Genomic DNA, 7,781 nt, shown 5'->3' with positions numbered 1-7,781 from the left:
TTCTTTCAAATCCATTACAGCAGTCAGATAAAACGAGAATATGCCAGTGATACACCTATCACTTGATGTTTGGCAGGGCATACACATATTCTACAGACCACCCGGACCTGATATGTCCGATCGAATGGCTTACAGAACTTACCTAACCCTACGACAACTATCGGTCAAAATTTCGCCTGTACTTGAAATTTATTGGACAAAATTTCACATAATGATATGATTGGGAGTTCTGAGAATATACAAATAAATAGTGTGGTCCGATAGTTTACCATATTCATCCATACCGTATCGCTCATGTCCAAAGCGAACTTTTGTCATAAGCGAACATGAGTATCTGCCAATAGCGCTGCATGAAAAATGCATTATGACATTGCATCCTGTCCGCACTAAAACGCTATACCGGAGCACTAAAGCTTCGACGTCTGCGTGCTCTCGGTGATTCGGATGATGATTTGGAAAGCAAGCAGTTCAAATGAGGAAGAAATGTCGTACATAAATTCATTTTAATAGACTTAGTTTTTCTTGCAGAAAATGTAAAGGTGACCAAGCGACCTTGGACACATAGCTCAAGTGGCAAGAGCACAGCGTTTTGGCGATGGAGCTGACAAACACAGCGCTCGAAAGCAGAACGAGCGTACAACAGTACACGGCTGACACGGGCACCGATTCAGGGAAATGGAGGAAGGTACTCTGCCACCTAGATGGAGACATGATACAATGGAAAACACACGAGGACAACGCGGCGCAAGCGGACGTCGTGGCCGACAGTCACTAAGGACACCGGCACGTAACGGGGAAGCGTAAGCTTGGACCTGGAGAAGGCTAACTATCGACAGGGGCGATGGTTAGAACGGACATAGGAAGTCGTTAGCACCACTAAGTGACATCAATGTACCTCACTGAAAAACGAGGAGCACAGCGTTTGGTTCAATTTCCGTCGTGTCCATATTTTTTATATAACGTTTAGTATTTTAACATTAAATCTTACTTGCTCTAATTGCATAACTACCCTATTTGAGCGCCAAAATAATATATGGAAACGATGCAGCTTTGGCCAAAAGAGTGAAGAATGACTATCGTGTTGAGGCTACCTCACTACCTTATTTGCACCTGTGCCATCAGGCGCCGACCCTAGCGCCAACGCCAACGCCAACACCTCCGCCCCTGCCTCCGCCCCCACCCCCACGGACTAAAGAACAATGAAGAAAGCAAACCTCACTTCCAGGGAGAGGCAGGACGTTGTGTTATTCCTGTTAATGCACGGCGTTCGAGGCCTACCCGACGTTGGATCTGTCGACAGTGCTGCTATACGCTAGATCGTCAATGAGAGCACCGTTAGACGCGTTTGGCGTCGCTTTAAGCTCACGCATGCAAGTGACGGCATCGACGGAGTGACTAGTCGGATCAAGGGGGCGTCTGGGAGGAATCCGCAGGACCATAGATAATTAATGTAATAACCTCTAGCATTTGATGAAACCATGAACTGTAAAGTTGATAATAATAGAAAGGTTTTATTGGAAGCTGTACGGACATCGTACAGAGCTTTAGAAGCTTACACACTTAACATATTTCTCACGTTACAGAAGGTGATGGAATGTGTGATGCGTGCTGGTGGATCCAACGAGTACAAGCTTCCCTATGGCGGTAAAAGGAAGCTTCGACGTGAGGGAAAGCTGCCTCAATCATTTCCATGCGCTTTCGATGCATTTCGTTTTGCACTTGCTGTTCTTCACGAAGGAGTCGTTATTAACGTATAAACACAGAGAGGTTGTTCTTTATCGTTGTACGCCTAAAATACAATACTAATTCCGTATTATTTTTGCAGTTCTCACACCTGTGGGCACTTCGCTTTTTGCGCCCTAGGGCACAAGTGGTTTCAAGAATACCTCCAGCGCCTCTTCGGAAGATCTCGCTTCTCGGACGAAGTCCCCCCAACGTGGGACCGGGAATGGGAGATGGGGTGTTCCTGTACGCCGGGCACGGACGCGGCGCCGTGCCTGGTGTCTGCCACCAAGACTGATATCAACATCGCCGCAGCATGTGGGACCTGGTGACCTCCACGTGTGTCCAAGACCCACACCAAGACGCAACGGACCTGGCAGCCCCGTAGTGCCCAAGAAGAAAAATTAAATCGCCAAGGCGCACCGAGGACCTGGTAGCCCTCGGAGCGCTCCAGACAAGCACGTACCACGGCGCGATGACATGGTGAACCATCGCGCTTACGCAACCCAAACACCAAAGCACGGAGGGCCCGGTGACCCCCCACGTGTTCAAGATCTCACACACCAAGACGCCTCGGGCCTGGTGAGCCCCTCGCGTTCTCGTTCAAGCACCAAGCACAGAGGAGATGGGACCCCTCTATGCTCACGATTTCCCCTCCCCAGAGTGCAACACAGCAGTCCATATACGAACCTCTTGACATGACGGCCCGCTTATTGACATGACGGCCCGCTTATTGACAGCAGAAGGACCTCAGGACCTCAGCAAAGCCCAAATATAGCGGAAACGGAGCCACACGGAGTTAAGAGCTGGTTACTCTACACGTGAAGACCCGATACCGACGGTGGGACCGCAGCTGTGCCCGAGAGGGTTAACCCTTCCTAGCGGATACGGATGCTTACCGTGCAAGAGCAAGAAATACTCGCCTTGGCGTGAAGACCCATATCGACCGAACAAGACCTCAGAGAGGATCCGCTGTAACGGATATGGAACACCCACCACATGCAAGATCGAAGGAAAGCCCGAAGTGAAAAAATCTTCGAGGAAGACAGGCAGATCTTTTAGAACTGCCTAAAGGCGTCTATAGAAAACAAACTTTAACATCAAAAAGACGGCCGACTAACACCAGTTCTCACACCTGTGGAAAGGCCATCGAGGCAATCATTCACGACCGGAGGAAGTAGATACTTGCTACGAAACGGCGACAATCTGTAACCAGTGCTGCATTCGATTTGCAGAATGGATTACGTATGCCGTATGACCTGAGGCAAACGGTGATCAAAGGAGCGATTCCCGCGCTGCTGCCGCGGTGATTTTTCTGGTCCAAACAAATAGTGAAGCATAGATGGTGCTGTGCAAATATCCTCTGTCAACGTGACGGAGGACTGGTTACCGGCGGCTAATGGCCGCAGCAAATCTATGCGGTATTTGCGGAGCGGGTCTTGCGCGCTCTGCCTCGCCTTGACTTTGCAGCCGTTTTCTCGTCAGGGCTTTGCAGAAAGCAGCAAGGCAAAGCCGATTGCTGAGGTGTATCCATGGATTTGCTTGAATTTACGAAACTATCCGTATCCTCGCGATTAGTCAATTCACTGAGCAGTGGTGGCGCCGTTACTGTTTTAACGTTAAATAACGTTATATTGTTTACAGTTCAAATGTGTCCGAGTTAGTTGTTTTGCTCAGAATAATACACAAATTACAGGCTTTCTCATTGGTCAAAGTCAAGCCAATCATCGAGCCAGGATTCTTAAAAATGGGAAAGACCACATATAAGCTGTATGGTATTGCCATAAGCAACGCTGATTCAGCGGACGGAACTTCCGAACTGGTCGGAGAGAAGCATTCACGCTGATCGGACTTCGACCGACGGAGAGAGGCGTTCAAGCCGGTCGGAGGAAGGCATCCAAGCTGGTCAAAGGGAGGCGCTCACGGGTGTACCAACCTATACTTGCTACGTGGAGACGCCATTCCTGGTCAAATGCGAATTGTAATGACATGTTGGTGTACAGTCTGCCATCCTAGACGACGTGGTGTTCCCTTGGCCAGGGACTCTTGTAGTCTGTCAGAGCAGGGAATCCCAGCATCTGATCAAACCAGCTTGATCTACGCCAGACAGGGGCGCCACCAGAAAGAAGCTCAGGTGTGTAGCTCAAGATGCCAAGAATGACTTTAGTGGGCTTTGCAAAAATATGATTTCTACAATTTCGAAAACGCAAATGTTGTCATACCATGTTCATGGTATTGCAAATATCATACAGTGTTAAACTAACGCTAAAAAAAATAACTTAACTCCAATAACGTTATTTTCCGTGCTAGGGAGATAACGGTAACATCGCCAAAACTATCACTGAGTACTGACAATTCGTCCCTCGCCAACCACATGGGAGAAAGGAATAGGCACTGCAAAATGTAAATGCACCCGGCTCTCTAGTCTTTGAATACGATTAATCTAAGAAGATGGAACGGCTCTCACATCAAACTAAGGTTGGCGCAATGGCCATTGCGCTTCCTTTTCAAAGCCGCAGTTTCAAATTTGCGCAGTCGGAGCAACTCGAGCTCCCCTTTCAGCGGGCGCACTATGCGTGCATTCTACGTCTTACTGGCAGCCTTGCTGTTCGTCTCCAGAACCGAATCAGTGTCTGCCGTGAGCCACGAACAGTTGTCCAAGCTGGTGTCGCCTGAACAAGCGATCTCACGTGTAGATGGTCGAGACAACGCCAACAGATCTCGATTCTTGAGGGGTGAAGGCACCAAAACAACCGATGAGGACAGTGATGAAGAGAGGACCCTTAGCGGATTGATGAGCAAGCTTGTTGCTCTAGATGATACAACATTCAACGCTGTCTCCACGAAACTCGAGGGGTTCCTCGCATCGGGGAAGGCTGACGACATCATCGATATGAAAAAACTGGAGGGGGTTCTTACTCCCGGAAAGGTGTCTGCTTTTCTTAAAGCGAAAAATCTTGACGAGTTTTTGGATGTGAAGAAACTCGATGACATGGTTGATCCGACGAAGCTCGAAATCGTGAGCAAGTGGGACAAAAACGACAGTGGTGGATTGGCGAGGTATTTGACCAATAACCTCTTCACAGACTTTAAGAACCGCGGAATCGATCCGGAAATTGTGGCAATGGCGATGCGACAGCATGGTGGATTCAACACCAAGTACATCGAGGGTTTCAAGAGTTATTACACCGTGTTCCTCACTCGTGTCGTAAGTTGATAACGCTACCTATTGGTGGGGTGCATATCAATGCTCGCTCGGTTCCGTGATGCTAAGCTTTCTGGGTCAATACAACATCGACCTCTTCAGTTGTTGCTCGTGCTTTGTTATCATGTCAAGCAACGACTGTATCGGTAAAGATGGTATCCTTGACTGGGTCAGAACTTGCAGCAACATAGTACTGTAGTATACAGTACTATTTGGTAATGCTGTGGATACGATTATTATACCAGTCGTTCGCAAATTGCGTGTAATATCTATCCAAATCCACTCTACGATGTGCCTGCCACAACAACAATTCAACGCAGAACCATGTTACTAATTCTCCAACGAGGATAGTACACATATAGCTATAGGAAATATTTTGTTATGAATTCTGCCTTACCACCGAGATGCCATCAAAACCTTACGAAAGGTGACTCCCAGGACTTTTGTTCTCCAAAATTTTAATTTACTCGCAACGGCCCGATCCACGAGACTATCACAGTCTTCTCTCCAGGACACACCCATACCGCTAATGTCTAGTACATAAGCGTCCTGTCACGGCTGGCTCGTAATAGACAACGAGATGTTCCACCATGATCCGAGCATTTGCCTCCGAATAGCGTCTGATTCAAGCACAAACCTGCCCTTGAATGGGTAATGCATAAGCGCTCCTCGCCAGCATCATTTCTGCAGGATGAAAGAAGACACTTCGTGTATCCACTGTGTGTATCGCACAAATCATCTCCAAACGCGCTGTTAAAGCATCTCAGGCATTTAATTTATTTTCTGTTTATCGTGGCCTTGCGTTCTCCCGTTAATTAAAACATTGCTTGGTCTTGTTGCCTTGGTGTCGCCATATCCAGTACACAACCGTTTCACCTCGCCTTTCTTGCATCGAGAACACTGCTTCTCTCCGCTGCGACTAATACACCTGTCCCTTCGTATGCATGTATGCATCCCTTCTCACAGCCGTCTCGGGTCATATTGGGCTGGGACTCCTCACTGGGCTGCACGAATGCGTCCGGAAGCGGTATACAGATTTAGCTCTCACTTCCGGTACGAGGTACCACTCTCTTGTACCATATGGTTATTATGTATTACGAGTTGTACCACGTTAGAACTGCATCTGCATGATGACCTCTTCGATGCCGTCACAGCGGTAGATTTGAATTTGGAACAGATACAGAACGGATCAGGTTTTGGATCGGGCCGGCCGATTTGAAGGCAACATGTGAAGAACACACTCATGACTGCAGGCAAAGGGCATTGGCAAATTAATGCAAAGCTACTAGCTAGTTGCTAGATAGCTAGACTACTACAACACTACAGCAGCAGCACCGTGCTGGCAGGCACCTTCATGATGCAGTGGCGCATCGCCATCTGAAGTCGTAGCTGCCGACGCTGGCTCAGAATCAGTGTCAAATGTGGTCGCATCCTCGAGCGCCTTGGGTAGATCGATGGCAATGGGCAGCTCAATGGTCTCTCGCGTTACGCGCTTGCTACGGTCACGAGGTATATCACCCAGCTGCTGAACGTACTCGGCTGAAAGTTGCTTGATCACGGTCACGAACGTGGCCATGGAAGGGTGTGGAGTGGGGAAGCGCGTGTTGAGAATGCGATTGAAGCGCTCGAGCGGGTTATTCGTGCGCGCAACAAGCTCATTATCAAGACCGTACACGTTCCAAAGCTCCACCGAGTATCCGTCAATCCAAGTACGCTTAAAGTACACCCAAAACTCCTGCCACTTTGCGTTTGAGTACGCAGTTCCTTGCTTCTCACAGCGTTGCTTGATTTCCGTCTGAGCCCAAGCAATCCCATGCGACTTCACTTGATCCGGATTGGCCACTGTCAACATATCGATGACGCCTCTTGTCATCGCTATACTGCATTCTGCATCAGGTATAGCATACCGCTTCATCGCACGCCGCAGCGCCTGCTTCAGGTGGAATAGACAACCCAAGACAATGGCGTCACGGAACTGGGTTTGCACTGCTTCCACTAAAGCCGATTCAAAGTCGCATACGACTTCGGCTGGACTTAGTTGCTGGTCAGTAGCTTGGAGAACAAAGTGCATCATATCCCAATATGCATCACCACTGCGCGATGTACTTAGGATATAAAACACGGGGATGTACAGGCCTGACGCACAGTCATGAACCATGAAAACCACACATTGCTGAAAATTGCGTGGAACGCACCGAAAGGTGCCATCGATAAAGAGCGACACGTTGTGGTAGCGAAACAAGTTCACCAGCGCTGGATGAGCCCACCCTAGCAAACGTGTTGGACTGTTCACATCTTGGCGGTTTGCTGAAACAAAGTGAAATGGGAAAAATGACACCGACTCATTGAGTGCAAGCGAGAGTGGTGGAATCTCCACCGATCCGTGCACGTTGCCACTGTAGTGAAGAGATCTTGCTCTGTAAACGCGGTTGACCACTTGCGACTCAGACAACCCAAGCATGACATTGTTGTCATTGCCGTAGAAGATGCTGCGCAGCTCCTGCCATATTTCTCTAACCGGTCGAGCGACGTCAGCAATAGCCAAGCTGTCTGCCATGGCCTTCATATCCTCGTTGACATCGGACAGTCCACTAGCAACCTGCGCGACCTGGCATGTATGCGGTCGCGCATTGGAGTAGCCCATTGTCGAGATGCTGAATTCCATAGTCCCCTTGCACTTTGTGCGTCGGAATGTCGAACAACGATACACGACCTTCTTTGATGAAGTCCATGAACGCGTGTACTTGTAACCTTGAAAGTAGCACGTCGTGCGCTCTTGACGATGCTTCTTTGGCAACTTAGCATCTCCCTCGTCGTCTTGCTTCGATGACAGTGACTCTTGCTCAGCACCTCG

General features: G+C 48.8%; 1 protein-coding gene across 1 annotated transcript; it reads left to right on the top strand.

The window, feature by feature from the left end:
* Positions 1 to 4,294: 4,294 nt before the first annotated feature.
* Positions 4,295 to 4,939, top strand: KRP23_14138 (uncharacterized protein; the record flags this gene model as incomplete). Its single annotated transcript, XM_067884929.1, has 1 exon — positions 4,295 to 4,939. The coding sequence occupies one exon, from the start codon at positions 4,295 to 4,297 to the stop codon at positions 4,937 to 4,939; it is 645 nt and encodes a 214-aa protein (XP_067737692.1).
* Between the last annotated feature and the right edge of the window lie 2,842 nt (positions 4,940 to 7,781).

The sequence above is a fragment of the Phytophthora ramorum genome (genome assembly GCF_020800215.1).
Source record: "Phytophthora ramorum isolate Pr-102 chromosome Unknown Phyram_PR-102_s0020, whole genome shotgun sequence".
Taxonomy (NCBI): domain Eukaryota; phylum Oomycota; class Peronosporomycetes; order Peronosporales; family Peronosporaceae; genus Phytophthora; species Phytophthora ramorum.
This window is presented reverse-complemented; position numbering and strand designations above follow the sequence as displayed.